Source organism: Globicephala melas, chromosome 5 (genome assembly GCF_963455315.2).
Source record: "Globicephala melas chromosome 5, mGloMel1.2, whole genome shotgun sequence".
Taxonomy (NCBI): Eukaryota; Metazoa; Chordata; class Mammalia; order Artiodactyla; family Delphinidae; genus Globicephala; species Globicephala melas.
Window position 1 is genome coordinate 38,114,782 of NC_083318.1, and position 25,260 is coordinate 38,140,041.

The 25,260-nt window shown below is 40.0% G+C and overlaps 1 protein-coding gene across 1 annotated transcript in view; it reads right to left on the reverse strand.

Annotated features, from left to right (window-relative positions):
- Positions 1–6,115: 6,115 nt before the first annotated feature.
- CLNK (cytokine dependent hematopoietic cell linker) overlaps positions 6,116–25,260 on the reverse strand; it is a 179,857-nt gene continuing 160,712 nt past the window's right edge. Inside the window, exons 16-19 of the mRNA XM_030864219.2 lie at positions 22,594–22,727; positions 18,268–18,345; positions 13,920–14,075; positions 6,116–6,262 (exon numbers count right to left, since the gene is read on the reverse strand). Coding sequence (XP_030720079.2) covers positions 6,116–6,262; positions 13,920–14,075; positions 18,268–18,345; positions 22,594–22,727 — 515 coding nt within the window. The remainder of the gene's footprint in view (positions 6,263–13,919; positions 14,076–18,267; positions 18,346–22,593; positions 22,728–25,260) is intronic.

Below are 25,260 nucleotides of genomic sequence, written 5' to 3' on the forward strand. Positions count from 1 at the left end.
GTTGGAGTTCTAAAACTTTGGAATGACACTTTCACTTAAACCCTATTTTTCAGCACAGCACACGCTTACCATTTTCAGCAGTATCTTGCATGTATTTTTTGTATTTAAATATTTTCTGAACATTTTCTGTAGATGTATTCTCTGGATGGACACCAGGGTGAGTGAGGAATAGTAGCCTGGCTGAGGAAGCCTCTGGTTTCTAGGGGAGGGGTGTTGATTAAAACTTATAATGACCATCAGTGAATCTCCTTTTCACCCAAGTCCCTTTACCAGCATTTAAGTGTTACCAGTGACTTCAATTTCTGAGCCTTTCCAGATTTTTGTAATGGAAATGTGGACTAAGAACGCTGCCTACCACATCAATAAACAAAGGATGCTGCAGTCATCAGCAATTGCAGCCATCCCCAACAGTGAACCCTGAGGGAGCTCAGGATGGAAACCAGGAATGCCTGCCATTTGGCAGTCAAGTGCTACAGCACCCCACCCCACCCACACCCCTCTCCCCGCAGTGTACCCTGAGGAGACTCAGGATGAGAAAACACAGGATACTGGCCCCAGACAGCTGAGGTGCATATCAAAGGGATGGTTTTAGTGAGCCTGGACTCTTTGTATCTTCCCATACACAGAAAAGCGCTAACTTCCTTAACTTGAGACGTCTGGTTTTCTTTTATTAACAGTAATCCTTTGCTCAGATTACCTGGTGTTGTTACAGAAACTCCTGTATATCCTGGCATCCCCCCTTCCTCCTCAGAACAGTTTTCTCAGCATTATCTGAGAGGCTGTCTCCCGGGCTCGAAGTCCTAAGAATGTCTGCCGAATAGGTTGTGCATTTTTTTCAGTTGACAGAAACCAGTTTGTTTCTTGTTGAATTGCCTCCTAGCAGGCTTACATTTTAGCTTTTTAAAGTTTTGTTAACTCAGTTACTATGCATTGTCCATTTAATTTCTCTCATCTGAAATTTTGTTGATGTCTTTCTTCATCTGTCATATTTTTTTCTATTCTTTTTATCCTATGTTCTTGCCTTTTCAATTTATTTATTGTCATTAAAGTGGTGTTTCCAGAGAGATGAAAGATAAGTTCATATATAGCCATGTTTTAACTGGAAGTCTTATTGCAGTGGGTACATATTTTATATTTTACTGAATACTGTGAAATTGCTTTTCAAAGTGCTGCATTGATTTATGTTTGTTTTGGGTTGGTCTCAGCCTATCCATACTGATGCTATTTTCTAGAAATGGCAGAGGGCACTCCTCTGGGCTACTTGTGGCAAGCCTCACAGACATGTCCCCAACTGAAGCCAATGCTGAGGCTGGACCAGCCCTTTTGGTTCTTATGATTGCAAGACACACCTCAGCAACTACTATCAGGGAACTTAGAAGAAACAAGGTTTATTACTCACATGTCCTGGAGGGTACAAGTCATGTCCTGCACCACTTAGCAATGTTCAGGGGGCAGGGGGAGAGGTGGGAGAGAGAGAGAGAGAGAATATGAATGTGTGAGCCTGGTGTTGCTGGTGAATTTAAGTTTCTTTCTTTGTAGCGAAGGAATTCGGAGATGAAGTGATAGGTAAGAATCAGATTTATTTAGAGAGAAACACACTCCACAGACAGAGTGTGGGCCATCTCGGAAGGCAAGAGGCAAGAGGCCTTGAAAGGTGACATGGTTAATTTTTATGGGGTGGGTAATTTCATAGGCTAATGAATGGGATTATTTCAACTATTTTGGGAAAGAGGCGGGGATTTCCAGGAATTGGGCCACCACTTTTGGACCTTTTATGGTTGGCCTCAGTCAGAACTGTCATGGCACTGGTGGGTATGTCATTTAGCAAGCTAATGTATTACAGTAAGAGTATAATGAGGCTCAAGGTCCACTGGAAGTTGAATCTTCTGCCATCTTGGACCCAGTTGGTTCTAACCAGTCTTTGTCATGTACTATGGCTATATCATTCTTTTAAAGGTTGTGCCCTGCCCCCTTCCCTCCTGTTTCACTGGTGCTCTCTCTGCCTTTATTGGGGTTGATGGTGGGGTACTGGGGTTTTGAGGGTTCACTCTTTATTGGTGAAATTAAAACATAAAGCAGGAATTAAAGCACAGGAAGGGAAAAGCAAGCAGTGGGTCAGTCAGTTATCTAGGTCCACCAGAGCTTTCCAATGAGGAAGACTCATGCATGGGGCAGCCTGGCTCTTTATCTAGTTGTGTAGATGGAAATGTGTTCTTTCCAAGATGGATGTCTTTGAAATGGATGCCTCAGCAGTCAAAAGCTTAATGTCAGGCACTTACATTATAATCAAAAAAGCTAATTGTCAGGTACCTACACTACAGGGTTCCAACTAATAGTTGAAATTTCCCCAGAGCCACTTAATAAGTCATTTGTTCTTTCCCCAGGGAAGCTACCTCTATTTCTATTGTGTTCACTTACCCATTCAACAGGTAGTCACTGCTTCAGTAGTATAAGAATGACCTAGAATAGTGCCCTAAAGATAAGAGTGCTCAAAAACAAACTGACAAGGTTTTTGTAATTCTAAAGCTTGCAGTCCTAGGGCCATCCTTTAGCTCTCTACTTAGACACATCCCCTGGGCAGTTTTCCCTGATTACACCCTGCCCCACACATCCAGGCCTACCAATGCGATGGTGGTACGAGGGAGAGAATTACCAAATCTATTATTCTGCACTGCATGATTTTAATGATATGTGTATCTTGCCTGCTAGGCTCTTAGCTCTCTAGCACAGGGATTAGGTCTTTTTGGCCTTTATCTCCCAAATCCAGCATATGCTTGTATGTCAAAAATTGTTCAAGAAACTTTGTCATAAATTAACCCAAAATTTGATTTCAAAAGGGCGTTAGAGGTAATAGAGCATGACTCAAACAAAATTAAACTGTATTTTAAATTTATTTTAATACTCAGTTTCAGATATATTATGACATTTAATTACTTATTTGCTTTAATTTAAGTTAGAGCCATAATGTGCAAAAAAAGAAAGGAAATGTGCTTAGCTAGAACAAATATTCAGGATAAAAAAGTAGATACAGAAATATAGTGCTAATCATATACTGCATAGACTATCTTGTAAAAAAATGCGTGTATGTGCACACACACACACACACATGCAGAGCAATGAACTAAATTTGGCAATGGGGTAAAATTTGATTCCTCTATAGTAATTTGAAGAGAAGATTTAATTGATTTCAGCTATGACATGGTTATTCACACACACATACCCCCAAGAGAGGCAGTTTTCCAAGTAACTTTGGGAAAATTAAAAATTTTCTGGTTCAAAACTTTTTAAAGCCAATTCAATGAGCTTCATCAAAATATCTAATATTGGCCCTGCTCACAAGCACTTAGTGATAAGTGTTAAAGAAATACAACAAAGTAATGGGAAACCAACTTAAGATTGTCTTATTCATTGTATACTTATTTGTTGTCTGTTTCTCCCACTTAATTCACTGCTATTATTCTAATATCTACAAGAATGCATAGTAATGAATACATATGCAGTACACAAACAAGTGCTTATGACAAGATATTATTAAATATGAGGAAGATATAAACTGATCCAGAATGGAAGTTATTTAGTCAAATGTAATATCTTGAATGAATAGATGCTATAATCAGATAAAGGTAAAATTCCACTACTATATTGAGCCTAGGCAAGCGACACTTTACAACTGAAAATGAAATAATGGTTGAAAAGGGATTAAAACTCTTTGGAATTTAGGCATGCCAAGCCCAAATCACTGGACTTTCAATTACAGATTCAATGACCATCTAGACACTAAACAGAAAAATTGTGTATGAAGACCTTGGTTCCAGCCACAAGTATGTCACTCTAAGATTTTGGCCAAGGAGACATAGTTTCCTCAATTATAAAATGGGTTATGAATACCTGCCCTGCCTTCTTTACAGAATTGTTGTAAAAATCAAGTACAATTGACATTTATATATTCTTATTCTTTAGTAATCAATTACAAGCAAAATGTCCTTATTACAATCAACACTGAAAATTAGAATGTCACTGTGGCAGACATGGAGGTGGGTCCCTTGAATCTCTCTTGAAATAAGAACATGCTGATCAAAAAGTTTTTTGTCGGCCTGCAGCTAATAGCACCTTCTGGGTCTCCCAGAGCATATGAAGGTCATGTTTTCCTGGGCAGCCTCTGGCAATGACTTGGCATAATGGTGACTAAGACCTGGCCATTTCTGCACAACACGGGGCACTCTCCTCTGTGGGCAGTCTTTGCTCTGGATCTCACCAATGGGCTAGCCAAGCCTCTCCCAGAGCTGCATCTCAGTCTGATGCTTTTCCTGCCCATTCCTCTCTCCTTCCCTGTTCCTCTCACAGGTGTCTCTCCTGTCTATTCCTATTCCATCTTCCCTTGATCTTTCTTAGGCATTGCCTCCAATAAATATTAGCACTTGTAACTCTTGTCTTGGCATCTGAGTTCCAGAAGACTCAACTAACGTGGCCCCCCCAAATTGTCACTATTATGAATGTTATATTTCTTTCCAGAGATTTTCATATGTATAAGCATTGTGAGCATTTTAAGATGGCTCTACTTCTTTTTCCTTTATCATCATCTCATGCACTTATGAATAATAGGTGATAAAGCATTTTTTAAAATGTAAGCCTCATACAGTGCTAACCACCACCTGATGTTCATGGACTTTAACAACAACAGTGCCTGAGGAAACTCTGAAACATTTCTTGCGAACACAGCATTGAATGGCATGGCCCCGGTGAGAAGTGCAGCAGAGTCATCTGTAATCTTTCAATAACTTTTTAGGGTGAGGGTCATATTCTTTCTGCCCTCAAGCCTGTGTCCTCTCTGCAGAGTCTGTTTCTATGCTGGTCCTGGGCTTCATTTGTATTGTTTTCATTGATATCTCTTGCCTTCTCATTCTTTCTGGCTTTACTTCTGCATTAAAGCTACAATTACATAAATACTCCATATATTTCACATGTAGGCTTTGGAAACATTTGAAATCATTGTGTACTATTAATTTCAATCAGCACTTTTTTGTTTTTAAACTTTACACCACTACAAGAGTTTGTTTATTTATATATTTTAACGTGGGTAAATCGGCATTTTCAAATTGTTTCTCTCTGTCTCTTTTAAATTTAACTTTTCAACTTGATTATAAAATTCCCTAGGGCAGAGAATGTACAGGGGAAGATATGCTTGGATGAAACTAGGCACATGGATAAAAATCTGGGATCTCTTCTTATATTGAGTAAGATCAATGACGTCTTTGAGCCTGTTTCCTCATCTGTGTTGTGAAACAGGAAGAAAATGTAATCCTCTTAGCTTTGAGTGGGGACAACATCATGACATGTGTCAAGTTCCTGCAAGACACTAGCACTAATTCGAGGACAGTTCTTTTCCTTTGAATGGAAGTCCACAAATGGAATTAAAAATTTATACTTTCACTCAGACTTAAGCTTCCTCCCTTTCTGTGAATTTGCTAATTCCACTGGGCTTAAAGCTACTCTAAACAGAGTAGGCTGGAGATGGTCCTATGGCCATTTCACACCATACTAAAAATATTTCTGATTTCTATCTTTCACGTGGTGTTCACAAGTGATTTGTTTTTCCATACCACACCCTTCACTAAAATTGAATTTCCAGAATTACAAATAAAATAGAGCTAACATTCACCAACATCTTTAGCATAAGGAATCATGAAAACATTGTAAATGCACAAGTCCAAACAATTTTGAAATAAAGAAAGGCAGCACCGAGTCCTATAAAAATCACAGATTTGGGACTCTTACCTAGACTTGTCAGTTGCCAGCTGCAAACATTGAAGCAATAGCTTCCTGTAACCTTTGCTGCTCATCTGTAACATGAGCATAAGGACCGTGTTTTTGTTTTTTTCTTTAGAAGATATTTTTTAAAAGCCAGTTTTTATTTTTTCATCTTATAAATATTTCTTCTGCAATTAGAGCTTTCAAAACCACAATTGATTTTCCAATTTCCATGATAGAATGTTTTTCTTTTCTACAGAATCAGAGAAGTAATCCCTTGAAACCACAGAAAACAATCTTTTGAAATAAAGGAAAAAAATGATAGAGGCATTGGATCCACTGAACTGAAGATGAAACAAAGACCAGGCTACATAAATGAGAAGTGTCTGTTGAGAGGGAGGGGCTGAGTCAGGTAACACTGTTCCCTGTGGATCCCAGTTTTATCCTTCCCGTCAATGAGTATAATAGGAAAATACTTGTAGTGTTCGATGATGTCTTCCACTGAGTCAAACTTCTGAAACACAGAAGAGAAAGTTAATGAAAATTTAGGTACTTTGTGTCTGTCGATTAAAGTGCAGCCTAACATGCTTCGTTTTATTTAGGGAAGAGGTTAACTCATTTAATGTTTTTTAGATTGTAAAGGGGTAACAGAAAATGTTTTTATGTTTTTTTTTTTTAATGGATGTGACAAAGAAGCCCTTGAAGGATCAGTGATAAGATTAAGGTAACGAAGGTGACCAAAAGTGAGCCCTCCGCAGCTCTCGAAACTTCCCACCCACGGAATGTTCACCAGAATCAGGTTACACTGGACAAGCTCCACTCTGTGGTTACATGTTCCTACCGTAAGCAGTTCGGATGGGTTAATTACACAGCAGTCAGCCACAGAGAATCCCTGGTGCCTCCCTTACCTTGTCCCCAACTGTGACATACTAAAATCTAGAAGATCAGGGCTTGACCTTCACTTCGTAAATTAATGGGAAAGGTCTGCGGTGAAATCTCTCTCCTGTACACCCCTCTTGTTCTAAAGCATTCTAGACTAATCAGAAAGAACACTGATGGGCTTCCCTGTGGTGCAGTGGTTAAGAATCTGCCTGCCAATGCAGAGGACACGGGTTTGAGCCCTGGTCCAGGAAGATCCCACATGCCACGGAGCAACTAGGCCCGTGCGCCACAACTACTGAGCCTGGACTCTAGAGCCCGTGAGCCACAACTACTGAAGCCTGCACGCCTAGAGCCTCTGCTCCGCAACAAGAGGAGCCCCCGCAGTGAGAAGCCCTCACACAGCAGCGAAGAGGAGGCCCCGCTCACCCCAACTAGAGAAAGCCGGCATGCAGAAACGAAGACCCAACACAGCCAAAAATGAAATAAATTAATAAAAAAAAAAAGGAAAGAATACTGATGACCACAGGGCTCCTGGTAGTTCTTGGCCAACTTAGGTTCCTTCCCTGGGCTTCTTGTGAAATAATGAGGTGACAGTGAATCATTACACTTTTATGTTTCTAGAGATGTACAGATAAAGTGCTGGGGTGATTTAATGGAAAGTAAGATGATTTCAAGTGTAGGGGAATCAGGAAGTGCTTTGTGGAAGATACAGACTTGAAATGGGCTACACATTCTGGGTGAGCCAAGTGGACAAAGTGGGTTTAAAGATCCTAAGAGCAGAGGAAGACGAGTGTGCAGGTGTTGAGAACACGAGGGCACAGATAGGAATTCTGATGAGTTTGGCTGAGTTCTTGAAAGGGGCTATTTGGAGATGATCAGGAAGAAAGAGCTTGCACGACCTGCCTTTTGTAACTTAGGGCAACACTGTGAAGTGAACAGGGAGGGAAGAGCGGACCTTCCCTGAAGAGCCAAGGGAACTGCAGCTCAGAGTGAAGACTGGCTTGCTTCACTTGTTACACAGCCAGAGGGCAGGACCAGGAATGCAATCTGGTTTTTCTGGACGTGTATCAGTTTCTTCCCTGATGCAGCTTTGCTTGTGGCTTGTGAACCCACTGTTCCAACAGAGCAGTGTCCAGATGATGCAGCCTGAAGGAGGGAGCTGCATTGGGGACGACTTTGATTCTCTTTAGTTTTGTACATCCTCCCTCTGCCCAGCACAGAAACGTTTGCAAGCCTGAGGGATACTCAAGAGGGAATGAGATTGTCAAGGTCCGTGTCCTCATGGGGATTCATGCATTGCATTCAGGCGGGGGCAGACAGAAAGTAATTCCCTATCCAGATAGATCATTTCATTTAGGGTTAATTTGCTGTGGAAATAATCAACCTGGGGCTTGAGAACCTCACACAGTCCTCCCGGGGCCTTCCTGATATTGACCAGTCCCTGCATCCATTCCATTCCTGTTCTTCTTGGGAACTGAGTCAACAAACCTCCGCCCACACCCTTAAGCTCATTGAGTTGGTTTGTCTTTTCATCTGAAAAGAGTTCTGATTAAATCTGTAAGTAACTTGCCCCTCTGAGCCCGATACTGGATCTGTGGCAGAGTTTTCAATGAGATAACCTATTTGACCACCCCTAGTAAGTACACAATCAATACTAGTCTCTACCTGATGCTAAGGTAAGGTGGTTGTCCAGCAGGGACAGTAATTGTTCTGCTACAGTAGTTGTAAGTGGAGGGCTGTGGAGCCCAAATGCCTGAGTTCCAAACAAGGCTTTCCCACCCACTAGCGGTGTGTCCTTGGGCAAGTTTCTTACACTCTCTGTCTCAGTTTCTCTGTCTAGGAACAGTGATGGTAATATTAGGACCTACCTCTGAGGGTCATTGTGAGGGTTCATTGAGTTGACATACACAGCATTTAGAAGGGAGCTCTTTCTGCAGTGACTGCTCAGTAAATGTCAGTCATTGCTATGACCTCCTCCCTTCCAAGTTTGCCAAGAACATGATGAAAGAGCCATGAAATCACTGTAGAAGTTTATAGACTCTCATTGTAAGCCTTTAGGAAGAAAGGAAGGACATTTTTGTATTTCATTTCTAGTCATAAATTAAGGACAGAATTTTCTTTCTCTTTCTTCATACTTGGAACAAAAAATAATTTATGAAAAGAGATTTTCCATGCAGAACTCTTCTACAAAATTGGGTAACCCACATGGCACAAAGGAAATTCTCTATCCTGGGATTAATCTTTAGAGGGAAGAAGATTAATCTTGCTTTATAATCTCAGTCCTGTTTTCTTTAGGATGGTCCCAAAATAGTGAACTCAATACTAATTATTTACAGTTACTGCAGGGATGATATTTTATATGAAAGTGTAATTTTAACAAGTAGTAGGAAGCAAGCAAGGAAGGAATAAATAAGTTATTCTGTCATTTCTTATTACTGACTTCTAGTGATAGGCTAACAACTGGTATATTACCCTAAAGATTATTTTTAAAAAGATTATAATTAAGCTCTTACTTTTATATTAAATTCCTTTTTTCAGGAGGACAGCAAATACCATCCTAATATTAGATCTTAAAATTTGTTTAAACCTTTTGTGATTGCCCTAAATACCAATGATAGGCAATGTTTCACTGCCAGAAAGCTTAATCAATCTGCTTGGATACACACATGGGAGTGAAAGAAGAAAAGAGAAAAAGAGGAAGATAGAGAGGTGCAAAGACAGAAGGAGGAGAGAGAAGCAGACTAGGGAAGTGAGAAATAAACTCATTGGTTAATTGTCTCTGCTTCCTAGTCTTTGAACTTGAATTTATCAACTAAACGTCTATCATAATTTTTTAGCAACTTATCACAAACATTTGCAGGACAAGGAATGGTCTGATTAAAATTGCTCGCTTCTACTAGACTCCACAGAAATGTTGACAAATGTGATTTCTAAAACTTGGCAGCAGGTAAAGCTCTGCAGGTTATTCACAAGCAGGTGCCCTGCTGGCTGGTCCAGAGCCGCCAGTGTTCTACCAGGTGATAAATAGGTGCGTGCATAGATGGGCAGAGATTAACAGAGTATCCCCTGGATGGCAGGGACTCTGCCTTGCTCTGCTCTGTGTCCTCAGAATGAAGCATTGAATCTAGCATAATGTAGGCATAAAATTAAGGCTTGGCCCCAAAACTGAACAAATGAGAGACCCGGGCTGAAAGGTGGCCTCCAAAAGATATCCCATGTCCTAATTCCTGGAAGCTGTGAATATGACCTTCTAAGCAAAAGAGTGAATATTACTTTACATGGCAAAGTTAGGATTACATTAAGTATCTTGGGAGGAAGGTCTTGAGAGAGGGGCTGATCCTAGGTTATCTCTAAAAGCAGATATCCTGAATCCTGAATCCTCGTAAGATAGAAACAGAGGGAGATTCACATGGAGAAGAGGAGAAGGTGTGTGACCTCAGAGGCAGAGATCAGAGTGATATGGCCACAAGCCAAGAAAGCCACAGTTTGCTGACAGCCACCAGAAGCTGGAAGAGGCTGGAAGGATCTTCCCCCAGAGACTCCAGAAGAAGGGTGGCCTGTCAATACCTTGATTTCAGATTTCTAGACTCCAGAACTTCAAAAGAATACATATTTATTGTTTTAAGCTACCAATTTGTGGCATTTTGTTACAGCAATCTCAGAAAACGAATATATTGGGTGCTCCCTGAATCTAAGTTCAGACACGAGTTTCTAGCCACATGGCTAGCAGAATGACCCAAATTTATAATATACAGCAAAATGGACCTTCCCAGTCTCATTCTTTGCAGGCATGTGTGGATTTGCTGGCCTTCTGTGCTTGTGACAGGTGTCGACAAGCTGTGCCTTCCCAGGGGACCCGTCCAGGTTTCTCCTGCAATTCTCATGGCTCCATGTGAGCTTTTCATCTGTGTCCGGGACACACAGACCCAGTGAAAGGGCTTTAGGGTATCATTTAAGAGAGAAATGATACTTAGCACCTGCCTCTATGTATCTGGCACTCTCTTTACAGCATCTCATCTTACACTCAGAATACCTCCCTTGGAATAGGTGTCACTGCATTGTATGTGGGGATAAAGTCTAAAGTTTGAAAGACAATCAAAAAGCCACAGGAAATCAAAATTATCCTTGAAAACCCTGTGCCTCATTACGTTTCTCCTGCAGAGTTGGACTAAGATGCTACTTCTTTATTCAAACACCAGATGAAGTAGCTAGTAGTACCTGGCTTGCATTTAGCAGAGCCTTGCTGTAGCAAATTCTTTATCTTTTCTTAGAGTTGGGAGATTCTTCCTCAGCAAGGCAAAGGGCTCGAACTGTGAAAGGTGTGCAGGAGCTGAGAACAATCTAGATCATCCCCCTCTTACACCAGGGCACGGCTTGTTCAGAAGAGAGGCAGGAAAAACTACCTGTAAATTGTGATTTTTTCACCCAGGGCCTGGCACACAGTAAGCTCCATGGAAATCTTAGCTTTTTTTCAACTGAAATTCTGGGCTGTTTTCAAATGGGCTGGGGATCATTTGCATTTGCTATGATGCTATCTGAGACTATGTGAGAAAGTCAATATTTTTGCAGACTATATTAAACCCCAGCTTTGGCATGTACTAGCTGTGGCTGTGGGCCAGTTACTTCACATTTCTGTGCCTCAATTTCACCATCTGTTAAATGTATCAACAGCACCTACCCCACAGGGTTGCTATGGGATTAAACCGATCAAGTTAATGAATAATTGTTAACTGCACAGAATAGTGCCTGTGCATAATAAACGTATGTAAGTGTTAAATAAACATATGAAAAGGAGACTTCTGCTTGGGGGTTGCACGAGAGGAGAAAATTCCATAATAACACAAAAAGTGTTAAAATAGACATTTGAATTCTTTTTTTTTCTTTTTTTTAGGTTATATAAATGAAAATTTATTTAGATTGAGAAAAAAATCTCAAAATATTACAATATTTTTGGCCTAAAAATACTACAAATATAAAAATCTAGGAAAATGATGTCTATTTTATTTTTTTAATTTTTATTTTTTAATTGAAGTATAGCTGATTTACAATGTTCCAGGTGTACAGCAAAGTGATTCAATTATACATAGGCATTTGAATTCTTAAGGGGTCCTTGGTGACAATAATTAGAGCAGCTCACCTGAAAGCTGGTGGTCTAATCCAGGGGCTGTCATTATGACAACCGGCTGAGGCCTGCAGGGAACTGGCTGGCAATCTGATTCAACACTATTAGGAAGTTATCACAGGGTCACTGTTTCTTCTCTTTTATAAGCAGACCAAAGTATGGCTTGTTGGGAAAAAAGCTTTTTGGTTTTTTTTTAATGAGAACGTCTATGAGCTGGAAGAAAATACAGGAGGATAAAGGGATACTGAGCTGGAAATTCCATTAGCCATATATATCTGGACCTAAGGGGAACCATGTTTTAGTTATTGCCATGACTCAGTGATAATAATGAAAAAAAATCATAACTAACATTTAGCGATATGTCAGTAATCAGTGTTCTGAGTGTTTTACATTCATTAACTCACTAATCCTCATCACAAAAGAAAAAATCGGCTACTTCTCTTTTTAGTTTTGCTGTAACCCTTTCTTACTGTGGCAATATTTGACAGATTTATGTATTAATCTATTTATTCACTCATGTTCTCCTTTATGCCAAAACATTCTCAGGCTGGAGCAAAGGATGGTGAACTGATCCTATGGTAGGTAGCCTAGCAGGTGCTGACCACACCTCTCCAGCCACATATGAGTCTCAGAAAAGGACTCTGGGTCAGACCCTGGGTTTAAGCTGGAATCTTCACACACACGCCTTCGTGAAGCATTTTGGTAGCCCTGGCAATAGTCCTTATTTTGATATCTATTGAAGAACAATAGATATTTGTGTGACAGTTCTGGTTTCATACTGTTCCAGTTTTCTTGGGCCTCCATAATAAAGTACCACCGACCGGGGTGGGGGTAGAGCGACTTAAATGACAGAAATTCATTTTCTCACAGATCTGGAGGCCAGAAGTCCAAGATCAAGGTGTCAGCAGGGTTGGTTTCTTCTGAGGTTTCTCCTTGGCTTGTAAATGGCCCTTTTCTCCCTGTGACTTCACATCTGTGTGTGTCTGTGTCCTAATCTCCTCTTCTCATAAGGGCACTACTCATATTGGATCAGGGCCCACCCTAGTGACCTCACTTTACCTTAGTCACCTCTTTAAAGACCCTATCTCCAAATACGGTCACATTCTGAGGTGCTGGGGGCTAGAATTTTTACATAGGAATTTGGGAGGGGCACACAGTTCAGCCCATAATATATACCAACAGATAAAATTGAGGTCTGGAGATGCTAAGGGAGAATCACTGAATTATAGAAGTCTAGACTTGAAAAGAACATTTACAGTTGAAGAAACTAAAGCTCAGACAAGTTAAGTGACTGGCCTGAGCTCACATACTTAGTAAATGGTGACAGAATTTGAGCTCTGCCTTTCCTTCCCTCCCTTTTTCCTTTCCCTCCTTCCTTCCTTCCCTCCCTCCCTTCTTTCCTTCCTTCCTTCCTTCCTAGAAGAATTGAAAGACCAGCCTCTGTTTGCCCTCTCACTACCTGTGCATCTCTAGCCATTTACTTAATTTTCTAAGCCTCAGTTTCCCTACATCTAAGATAGGGATGACCATTATATCGAAGAGTTGTTGAGGGTTAAAATAAGATAATGCAGACAGACCAAGCCTAGCATAAACACAGCGAAAATCAATCTCCTTTCCCTGTTCTCTCTGATTTATTTATACAGTTATTAATTAATGCTTTAATTGAGTCATTCTTTCACCTAGCCACCTGTTAGCAGATGTGTACCAAGCACAGGCATGCTCAGTGTAGCACTGGATGCTGTGATTGAGGTCATATTCAATGTAGGGACACACACCTACCTAACGCCATCAGATGTCATCAGAAATGGCTGCAGTGGGAGTTCAGCGATGGGTGGGGAAGGAGTGTGGCATTAACGTGGGGCTCAGTGGAGGCTTTCTGGCAGGCAGAATGTAGATGTGTTTTACAGAATGAGTTGTCTTTAATGGGCAAAGCAGGATAGAGGGTGCATGGAAGGGTCAGGATTGGCTGCCAGCCCCATGAGCTAAAACATGAGCGGGAATGCTTGTGGAAGGGGCTGGAAGGATTAGATTACATTCTGCACCTCCAGGGTGGCTCTTTCCAGTGCTGCAGTCAGGGGGATATGGGGGTGACTCGGCCAGCATCCCCTAGCTCTCCCCGTGTTGTTGTCCTTAGCCTGGAAAAGGGAAATCATTGGGTTATACACACCTCGTCTCCTCTGAGCCCTGTTCCCAGGGCAAACTGCTGATTCCTCTCCAGGAAGCGGATTTTCACATTGTAGACTTTGTTCCCATAAAACACCACCAACACATAGGGCTCCGCCCTGGATTTTGTGGAACAGTCTCGGACCAAGAAGGTGCCATCCTGAAGCAAAAGGAAGAACAATGATCTTCTCAGGCATCAGAATCAGAATCCAACCTCCCAACCGTGGCAGTAGTGAAGCTTGTATGCCTGAGATTCCCAAATGGCTTTAGTGTTTGGCAAACCAGTTCTTTATTCAATTTAATTCAGTAAGTATTTATTGAGGGTTAGTTTGCCTAAAGGGTTCTTAATTTTCTGAGAAGTGCACCAGTCAGATTACAACACCCCCTACTTCGAAATCTTCCAATATTCCCTGCTGTCCTCAGCAACACGCCGACAACTGTAGCATGATGTTCAAGGATAGATGCACTGGCATCTTCCCTCCTTGGGGGTGCCTCCCTCCATCTGCCAATGTTCCCATTTCCTGTTCTGTTGACGTTCAGGTTATTATCCTAGAGACAGTGGGAGCCATCACAGGCTTTGAGCAGGAGAGGCTTTGAACATTATAAGTTGCTACTCTGCGTGGGGAGATGTCAACATAGGACTAGGGTCCCCAAAACAGATGTGGGGCTTCAAAGTCACTGGTGTCAAAATGAGTGAAGAGACTGTATGAAGGAGAAGAAAATATAGGCTGAGGTGAGGTAAAAGGATGTTCAGGGTAAGCAAGAAGAGACAGGAAGTATTCTAAGGAGATGTCTCAAAGACAGACAGAAACCCAGAAGCTTCAGTGTCATAGAAGTGGAGGGGGGGGGAGAGCGAGGGTTTCCAAAAGAAGGTCAACAGTATGAAATAGTCTGAGGGATGTGAGTAGGCCAACTATAAATATAATATAAAATAATCAGGCACACCCTGGAGAGTAGCTTAGGATGAAGGTCTGGTCGTAAAAGGCTAAGAAATGGAGCAATCCTCCTAAACATACACACACGTACAAGGTTTAGTTTTGTGGTTACATTGTGTCACTTATATGACGAAAAATACTGAAAAATCTGTAACTGTAATTGCATAGATTTCTGTGTAGGTGGTTATAAATAATCCATAAAGAATAAATCTAATTAGGTGTGTGTGGTACTTACTATCTATTCTTTATATAGATAGATATTATATATGATAATTTATATTTATAATAGCTGTTATATATATTATCTCCTCTATAGAATATATTTCATATCTATATGTTTATATATATCTGTAACTAATATTTATAGATATTATGTGTACATATATAATAATGATTATAATACTGTATAACAATACTATAAGTATATTAAATTTATAAACAATACTATAAAACTACAGTGATGCCATGATGATGCTGGCAGCTAAGGTTTACTGAAAACTGCTCTCAAGATGCCATGCACTTTACACACATTTCATTTGATCCTTACATAAAATTTGAGGAGGTATTTTATCCCCATTTTACAGGTAAGGGAATTAGGGTCTAATTGTCTAAGTGGATCCTCTCACACATCACAGCTAATCAATGGAATACCTGAAAGTCAAGGTGAAATTCTTTCTATAAATATACCAACCTCCAAGTACATAAAGTGGATTCAAGGAATTTTCTGGAACCTGTTCTGCCAAAAACATTCAGCTGTAATTAAAGCCTTAAGACTCAAGCACATTCTTTTTTTTAAAAAAATTCTTTTCCGTTATGGTTTATCATAGGATATTGAATATAGTTCTCTGTGCTATACAGTAGGATCTTGTTGTCTATCCACTCTATACATAAAAGCTTACATCTGCTAACCCCAACCTCCCACTCCATCCCTCTTCCATCCCCCTCCCCCTTAGCAACCACCAGTCTGTTCTCTATGTCCCTGAGTCTGTTTCTGTTTCATAGATAGGTTCTTTTGTGTCATATGTGTATAACTGAATCACTTTACTGTACAGCCGTAATTAACACAACATTGTAAATCAACTATACTTCAATAAGAAAAAAAAATTAAAAAAAAAAAAGACTCAAACACAGAACATTGCCAAAGATCACAAAGGGAGAGGAGGCCAAGACATGTGGCCAGTTTTGGGGTTTATCATCTTAGACTCTGCAATGAGTTTGTCACAATGAATCTGGGCAGTCCTGCAATTTGAATTAAATTATCTTACATAAATGGGAAACACGTTTTGACAAAACTAACTGAGACAAACAAAATAGGAAAATATGAAGTCATTCAACTGAGTTTCTGTTTCTCAGTGCTTTTTGGGAGGAGGCAGAAACAGGCACAGAGAATAGGGCAAGGGAGCGTTGAGAGTGCCCAAACATAGTTGGAAGGACATTATGTGGCATGTACATTGCCCTTTTAGTACCGTCCACACAGGGGCTCCCGGAAGCAGGTCTTCTAAGAGCTATTTTCCCTTGGGAAAGAGGCTAAGAGAGTGTGACCGACCGCTGATTAGCCAAGAAGAGACAGGGTCGGAGCTGGAACCACTGTGCCACCATTAGACCCAGCAGAGGTCAGTTGTGCATGAGATTCCCTGGGGAGAGGGATGGGAGGGTGCTCCAGCCAAGGCACCACCCAGCCACCTATGACTCCCCTTCCAGAATGTAAAGAACTCTAGTGGCTACTAGAGGCAGCTGTGACTTTGTGAAAAGAGGACTGATCATGAATATAGATTCTGCCACTTTCTCTACCTTGTAATTGAAACCTTAGCATCGGTTTCCTTATCTAGAGCATGACATAGTTTCATTAATTCCTAATGTGTTCAAGATACTTTAACAACTGTATTAATTTCCTACTGTTGCTATAACAAATTCCTATGAACTTAAAGGACTACATCACAAATTTATTCTCTTACAATTCTGGGGGTTGAAGTCCAACATGGGTCTCACTAGGCTAAAATCAAGGTCTCAGCCAAGCTGTGTTCTTTCTAGAAACTCTAAGGGAAAATGCATTTCCTTGTTTTTTCCGGCTTCTAGAAGCCACCACTTGTGCCTTTACCTGTGGCCCTCTATGTCTAACTCTGATACTGCTGCCTCTCTCTTATAGGGACCCTTGTGATTATATTAAACCCTCCCCAATAATCCAGAATAATCTCCCTATCTCAAGATTCCTAACTTAATCCCACCTGCAAATTCCTTTTCCAAATAAGGTGACATAGTCACAGGTATTGGGGATTAGAATGTGGATATATCGTGATAGGGGGAGCATTTTCTGTTTACCATAGTAACTTACATATAATTTATCTTATTTAATTTTTTAATATTAATTCTAAAAGCTAGGCTTTATTAAAATTTTTTGAGGACCTATCATTTATTCAGCCATCCACTAATTAACTAACTCATTCATTTTTGTATTTCCTCATTCAGCAGTGACCATTGTATTGGTTAGTTGAGGATAGGTTTTGGTGTCGCATCAGTCTTGAGAGCCTTTCTACCATTTCTAAACAATCTAGTATAGTTCTCTGCACATAGTAGAGTAGTTGCTTAATAACTATTTTCTATTTGTGATGATGGTTGCAGTAGTCATTTGCTCTGATCACAAATATCACAGGTTTCCTCTTTTTTTGGTCACATGTAGCTTTGTACTTTTTTCACCCTCTTTGAAGTTAGGTCTGGTCATGGGACTTACTCTGGCCAATGAAATGTGAGCAAAGATGTGGCATGTTAAATTTGAGAGGATGTGTTGAGAGGCAGTATGTGATTGGTGTGAGCATACATTGAGATGGAGCCTCTAGCAGTCTGGGTCTACCCACCCAAACCTGTCTTGAGCATGGAGCTTAAACAAAAAATAAAGTTCTGTTATGCTAAGCAACTGAGATCTCAGGGCTGTTTGTTACTACAGCATAACCTATCACATACTGACTATTACAGGATTCACGATCCCTGCTCCTTTCCTGAAGAAGTGAGACATAAAAACCCAACTGTACCTTGGGCAGACATGTAGGAAGGAGATGAAATTTGAACAAAGCAGAAGGATGGCACCTTCCATTGCAACCTCCATTTATACCCCAGCTTCCACATTTGATCTCCAAAATAGTTCCTTAGGGTTGATTTTACTATTTTCATTTAACAAAGAAAGAAACCTGCATTTACAGATATGTAGGAACTTGAGAAAGTCACGCAGCTGATAAGTGGTACAACCAAGTCTCAAATCTAAAACTCTGTTTGAAAGCCCACTTTCAACGACAACCTCCCCAACGATGAGAAATACAGGGTGAGGCAGGAACTACATCAAAGCGCACTGCTTGTTACATCCTGTGACCTATGGGCAGAAAACCATAGGATGACTACAGAAACAACAACAGGAGAAGCCATTACCTTGTTCTTCTTCATCAATGCCTCTTCCACTGCCTGGCGACTGTATTCTCCAATGTACCATTCGTTGTGCCGGATATCCTGCAGTACAGGTTTAAATGATGAATATTTTAGGGTCAAAAGAAATGATTAATTATTAATTAAAATTTGTTTTTATTCCACTAGTGCCAAATCACAGTTGGATTTATGGGAGATACGCAGTATAAAATTTCTGTCCCCGGATCTTGAGTTAGACACAGAAAATGTAATGGCAGCTTAGGAATTACAAAATTGGCATGACAAAATCTGTCTGTCATTGAGAGTAACCAGAAATGTCACTCCATCTACTGAGAAAGGTGCTTTGGCACCAAACTCAAAATGGATAATAAACCATTTATCTGTCAATGCTGTCTGAACCTGTACCTGCTGAAGCTTATTGAGGTAGGATATATATTGTTTATGATCCCTGTGAGGCCCTAGGCACCATAGAAACAGCAGGGGAGGGGAAGACAGGTACAGATTGAGAGCATCTTTATGCCAATTGCCTAAAGTCCCATGTAGTAGTACTGGGATTTGAACCCTCGTCTGTCTGGCTTTCTCCTTGTGCCATGCTACCTTATTTATACTAATTTATTTCTTTCGATTGTAAAATCCACATAACAGAGAGAAGGAAGGGCAGTCAGAGATGCACCATGGATCTGCAATGCCTTTACCGAGTCCCAAGGATAATAATATTAAATAATCCTTTGCATGAGTCCAACGTCTCCAAGGATATCCCTCATTCATTATCCCAGTCCATGCCTGCAAGAATCCTGTGAGGCAGGCATTGCCAGGACAGTGGAGGCTCAGGAAGTCAACTTCTGTTACATGTGGCAAGAACTAGGGATGTGACATCAGGTCTTTGGTCTCCCAAAGTACCTGGTCCTCCCAGCACAATCTTGATCCTTCCAATGATGGGCACAGCAAACATATGTGAGCGCCACTGGGAAAGGCATGAGTTAGCTTCCCTCCCAACTCTCCAGCCTCACTTCCTCTCCCTGCCCTGCTCCCCAGTCTGAGGACAAGCCAGATGTGCTTGCTGTTGTCTAGACACACACAGCTTCAGGGCTTGGCATGAGCTAGCCCCGCCGCCTGCCTGGAATCCCTCCTTCTCCTCACTCTCCTTCTCCCTGGCTCTGCCATGCTCTTCCATCAAGTTTTGGGGCAAAGTCACCTCTTATATGAGGCCTCCTTTGGAATGAATTCCTTTACCTAGTCCCTACCCCTAGCAGAGGGTTGGTGCTGGAAGGTCCAGAGGCAGGACCTGTTCCACTCCAGCAAAGCCAGGCAACAGGCTCCAGAAACAAAGGGCAGCTCAGAAAGGGCATCTCTCTGCAGAACTGGGAGCTCTCTGAGCTGATAGTGGTCTGCTGCTTCTGGGGGCCTCTCTGCCAGTCCCGGGGCTTGGGAGGGCTCCGTCATGGTGTGCTTCATCTACTCTGATTTTGTTTATTTGTTCAAGCTGGAAGACACTTAGAGGTTTTATAACCCCGTAGTTCTCCAGGTGTGATCATGAGTGCTGGCTGGTGAGTTTAGGTGCTGCTCAAACACAGAATTAGATAACTCTGAATTACCTGGGGCGGGTGGGAAGTGGTTCCCTTTCAGCTCTCTTTCTAGCCCTTTGAATAATCCAAGAGGGGCATTTCATTTTGGTGCTATTTTGTCCTTAATATCTCTCTGGTATTTCTAATCTCTCCTTATGCTGAGACTCATTAGCGAGTGATGGCATCCTGCTACAATTTTTTTTTAACATCTTTATTGGAGTATAATTACTTTACAATGGTGTGTTTGTTTCTGGTTTATAACACAGTGAATCAGCTATACATATACATATATCCCCATATCTCTTCCCTCTTGCATCTCCCTCCCTCCCACCCTCCCTATTCCACCGCTCCTGCTACAATTTAATAGCCTTGTTTTGTTTGAGCTACAATAAAATTTTTTTCAAAAATGTGATAAAATATACACATCATAAGATTTACCACTTAACCATTTTCAATTGTTCATACAATGCAGTGGCATTGAGCACATTCACATTTCTTTGCAGCCAGCACCACGATCCAGCTCTAAAATATTTTCATCATCCCAAACTGAAACTCTGTACACCTTCAACAACAACTCCCATTATCTCCTCCCCTAGCCCCTTGTAACCACCATTCTACTTTCTGTCTCTATGAATTTACTTATTTTACCCTCATATAACGAGAATCATATATTTGTCCTTTTGTGTCTGACTCATTTCACTTAGTATCATGTTTTTAAGGTTCATCTATGTTGTAGCACCTGTCAGAATTTCATTCTTTTTTACAGCTGAATAATGTTACTACATTTTCTGTATCCATTTATTTGTTGATGGACATTTGGGTTGTTTCTACCACTTGGCTATTATAAATAGTGCTGCTGTCAACATGGATGTACAAAAATCTGTTTGAGTCCCTGCTTTCATTTCTTTTGGGTATATACCTAGAAGTAGAATGCTGCAATTAGTTTTAATATTACTTTCTGGGACTTCCCCGGTGGTGCAGCGGTTAAGAATCCACTGCCAATGCAGGGGACACAGGTTCGATCCCTGGTCTGGGAAGATCCTACATGCCGCGGAGCAGCTAAGTCTGTGTGCCACAACTACTGAGCCTGTGCTCTAGAGCCTGCGAGCCACAACTACAGAAGCCCGCGTGTCACAATTCCTGAAGCCCGTGTGCCTAAAGCCCGTGCTCCGCAACAAGAGAGGCCACCACAATGAGAAGCACGTGCACCACAATGAAGAGTAGTCCCTGCTCACTGCAACTAGAGAAAGCCTGTGGATAGCAACGAAGACCCAACACAGCCCAAAATAAATAAATAAAATAAATTAAAAAAAAAGATTACTTTATATGTATGTAATACTGGTTTTCTATTTGGAGTAGTGATATAAAATGTAAAAAGTTAACTTGATTAAGTATAACATTATTATTGATAGTACATGGATAGGCCACAGATCATAAAGGTGCGTTCAAATAGTTGAAATCAGGGCAATCCTTATTTAGTGCAAGACTTTCCCATGCTTGAGGAATCCAGGCTCTGGGAGGGATGTAACTTTTGGATAGACATCTAGTTAGGACCCTGGGATTCCAGCGCTTATGAAGGAGATGATGAGGAAAAGGAAACCAGGTCTGTAAGAAGGGGCAACAAAAGAATTATGTGCAAAACATTCCCCAAAGTCAAACTTAGCTGTATGAGACTTCTTTTAGAATTAAGGTCAAAATTAATGTAAATATAAGGACAACCAATGGCGCTTGGGACGCTGTAGGGATTATGAGCAATTGACCACAGAGGTATTCTATGTACTCTGCTTCTGCTTAAAATCTTTTGCAAGCTCTGTAGCAGAACCCTGAGCATATGAGGATATGGGATGGAGACCCAGACGAAGCATGTCTTTTTGTGCCTTATTGTGAAAGACTTTAATAAGTAATGTTGCAAGATGATTGAGAAAAGAGCATAGAATTTACAAAGAAAGTTTTATCCCCCCATATAGGTAAGTATAAGTGCAACGTGGTCTGAGAACTGATTGTAGGGATGGAGAATATTTTAGAAAGAGACCAGGAAATAAATGAAGGGCAAGCAAGAATCCATCTACTATCTATTTTCATCTCTCCCTCCTCTGTATGTCTCCTCTGGGGCAGAGACCATAGCTTCTAGCAGGTTGTCTGGTATAGAATAAGTGCTCAACACATGCTTCCTAGACTGTTCAAATGAAATGAGCATACAATACGTGGATCTTTTGTTGGAAAAACAATTGCAATATGTAAATACCCATCAATTCTAAAAGATTACTGAACAGTCAATAAATATAAAACAGTCCTAAATCTCTATTTTTTGGATTAATTTTAAAAAAGCACTTTTAGAATCTGGAAATATGCAAGTTAAAGAATCTAGTGAGGGCTTCCCTGGTGGCGCAGTGGTTGAGAGTCCGCCTGCCGTTGCAGGGGACACGGGTTCGTGGCCCAGTCCGGGAAGATCCCACATTGCTGCGGAGCGGCTGGGCCTGTGAGCCATGGCCGCTGAGCCTGCATGTCCGGAGCCTGTGCTCCGCAACGGGAGAGGCCACAACAGTGAGATGTCCGTGTACAGCAAAAAAAAAAAAAAAAAAAAAAAAAAAAAAAAAAAAGTTATATAGCAAAATACTTAAAAAAATATTAAAGCCCAATAATACATAGCCAGAAGGGGAACACTCAGATCCAGTCATAATGATCTCCTTTTAAGCACTGTTCAAGAAAGCTCTCTTTAGATGCTAAGTTCATCTAGAAAAATATTGCAGAGAAGTGTCTGTTTTACCTCTTCGTCAGACCTTGTGGGGAGAGGTTTCTTCCTGCTCGTGTTTTTACAACGTAGCGAATTTTCCAGAGGGCCATAGCTGGCTGAAGACGGACATCTCTGAGGAGGATAGGACTGCATGCTTTCTTTATGATCTGGAAAAATAAATTCACATTTAAATATGACTGCGTCCCTCTGACAAGGAGCTGGAACCCATCCCTCCCTCCTGTGTCTATGGCAACCTTGGTCTGTACCACCATCATCTCACTACAGACAGCAGTCTCCTCTAGACTGTTCTCTTGCTTCAGCTTTTGCCCCTGTCTCTTTAGGGCATCCAGAGTCATCTTTAAAAAATGTAATTCTGACTTTGCCACCTACCCGCCCCCCAGTACAAATCCTTCCATGATTTCCTTTACACCTGGAAGAAAATCCAAACGTTTTAACTTCTGTCAATAAGGTCCCAGATAATCTTTCTTTTATTTCTTCATCCAGCCCCCATCCTCCACACTGTTTTAACCATAAAGAACTCTGTTCAGTTTCTTTAACAAGCCAAGCTTGTTCCCAACTCAGAAAACACCATTTTTTAAATGTAAAAGAATAAATTTTTGTTTTAATGGAACATCATTTTTAACCTGAAAGAATGACTAACACAGACTATCATTATTCAGACTTGGGCACTTGGCAGATACTTTAATAAAAATGAACAAAGTAAGCCTGTCACTTCATGGAAAGCAACTGGTAGTATTTGTGGCCAATTTTAAAATTAGACTTTTCAAGTGCAAACTGGAATTTGGAAAAACTTGTATCTGCCACCGTGACTGAATAGCATATCCACAGTTTGACTTTTCTGATGAGATTGGAGGTGTTACGTGCAAATGTGATTTAAAACAATATTATGTACTAAAATAAGTTAACATAGAAAATAACTGCTCAGGTCTGTGAACCACTGTTTTCCAAGTGACTAATATATGATGCTACAAAATCATGCCTGTGTAAAAGATTCTTTAGAAGGGAAGATAGATCGATGGATTTTAAAGTAACAGAATACAAAAAGTTCATTGAAACACTTGTCCAGTTTTGATGTGGTATTTTCTCTACGTACTTCAATAAAAATAACATTTCCACTGTGTCATTCCAGTAAACACTAATAAAAAATGAATTTCAAGAAATTAAGCCCACAAGGAAGGAGTGAGGTGTTAGAAGGAATACTTAAAAAAAGATATTTATAAATATATTAGTAATTTAAAGCAAGGATTAAGTGTATACAAATTATAAGGCTTTGAGGGTATAAAAACAATATCAAAATAAAATATTAGACAGTAATAACATATAAAATGGAAAAGGGGTGATTAGTATTAAGGCAGAATAATAAGCTATTTAGTCTTAATTCAGTCTAGAAAACAGTCTTTTACCCAAGTTATAGTTCTGGTTAGTAGATTAATAAGAGCATTGAAAAAAATGGAATAGTTATATTCACACAGTATATTTTTGAGACAAAATACTAAATAAAACATTAGCAAATTTTTATATGCCAGTTATTGTAACACAAGTTATGTATGTATTTATTCTGCTCTTTGTCATCAAAATGCCAAATTTCTCTGTAGGCTTACTAAGAAGAGCAAAGAATACTCCTGCAACATTGAAAGTTCTATTTCAAGGGTTCCAAGGTTTGTGGCTTTTAATGAGGAGTCTAAGAATATAGGGAATTACATGTATCAAAATGTTTGTTTTAGATAAGTGTTTGATCAATTAAAGTTGAAATTACATTCATCATAGTAAGTTAATTTCACTCACCAATTTATGACTAAAAATAGGAATAATGCTAAAGACATTTCTGCCTTTTCAAATTTTATTTTATAAGGAAAAGAGCTCTATTTTCAAACACAGTACAGCATCCATACCATCAGAGCAAAATCATCTTAAGTTTGCTGTATTGTTGGGAAGAGGATATGAACTTCAGAGTTTTAAAATTCAAGCATACTATTTATTTATTTAGCTAAACACTGAAGGTAAGCAATGGAAGAATAGAATTTGTATAACTTTCTAGAAAGAGAAAAAAAGAGGAGTAAAGAAATGAATCCAATATATGGCAGGAAAAGAAAAAAAAGTCAATAAAATTGGCAAATAGGAGGCACAACAAAATATAAAAATTGATTAAAAAATATTAGTAATTACAATAAATATCAATGGTGTAAGTTTAACACTTAAAAATCAGGTGCAGATTGGTTTAAAAATTCCAGGTCTGTGCTAATTACACATCTGAAATATAATGGCACAAAAGGATCACTAATGAAATGTTGGAGAACCATAGACCAGGCAAATCCTAACCAAGAGAAAACTAAAAGAGTTATTGAAATATAAAAAAAAGACTTTAACAACTTTATTTTAAATCATAGTGAATCAATACATAAAGACATTATTTAAATGGCCATAGCTATCTTTTCAACATGGATTGAAACAGTAAGAACATACTTCAGAGTAAAAAAATAACCATTATCAGCGTTTCGTATCAGTTTGTGTGGCATATGTAATAAGAGTTCAGTGATTATGAATTTTTCTTGATATTGTGGCAACTGATTTAATATATTTCAACTCTGAGGGCCTTGCTTGAATATTTAAAAATCCTACTTGAAAAAGAATTTGGAAACAGCTATGTGCATTTGTAGTCTATTCAGAGAATGAGTTAAA